Below are 257 nucleotides of genomic sequence, written 5' to 3' on the forward strand. Positions count from 1 at the left end.
GGAGTGAAGGGAAGGGGGTCCCTCATCCCACTTTAACCCCAGTGGAGACTGGGATGAGTCAATCTTTGTTTGTTTTTCCTTCAGAGCCCCTCTCCCACCACCCTTGGGAAAGGAGAGCATAGAGGCGCTTTCTTACCAGGCCTGCTGACCACTGGACCTTGGCTGGGTGCTGCTCCGCAGGTGAGCTGGCACAAGGGCTCCGTGTCAGGGAGAGAGAGGAGGGGCTGCAGGGCCCAGGCCCCGGGGCTTTGGGGGCG

General features: G+C 61.5%; 1 protein-coding gene across 1 annotated transcript in view; it reads left to right on the forward strand.

Moving 5' to 3' along the window:
• Positions 1-84: 84 nt before the first annotated feature.
• LOC104621434 (DNA-binding protein SATB1-like) overlaps positions 85-257 on the forward strand; it is a gene marked incomplete at its 5' end in the record, with an annotated part of 4,273 nt that continues 4,100 nt past the window's right edge. Inside the window, one exon of the mRNA XM_010287922.1 lies at positions 85-180. Coding sequence (XP_010286224.1) covers positions 85-180 — 96 coding nt within the window. The remainder of the gene's footprint in view (positions 181-257) is intronic.

This window comes from Phaethon lepturus, unplaced genomic scaffold (assembly GCF_000687285.1).
Source record: "Phaethon lepturus isolate BGI_N335 unplaced genomic scaffold, ASM68728v1 scaffold45395, whole genome shotgun sequence".
Taxonomy (NCBI): Eukaryota; Metazoa; Chordata; class Aves; order Phaethontiformes; family Phaethontidae; genus Phaethon; species Phaethon lepturus.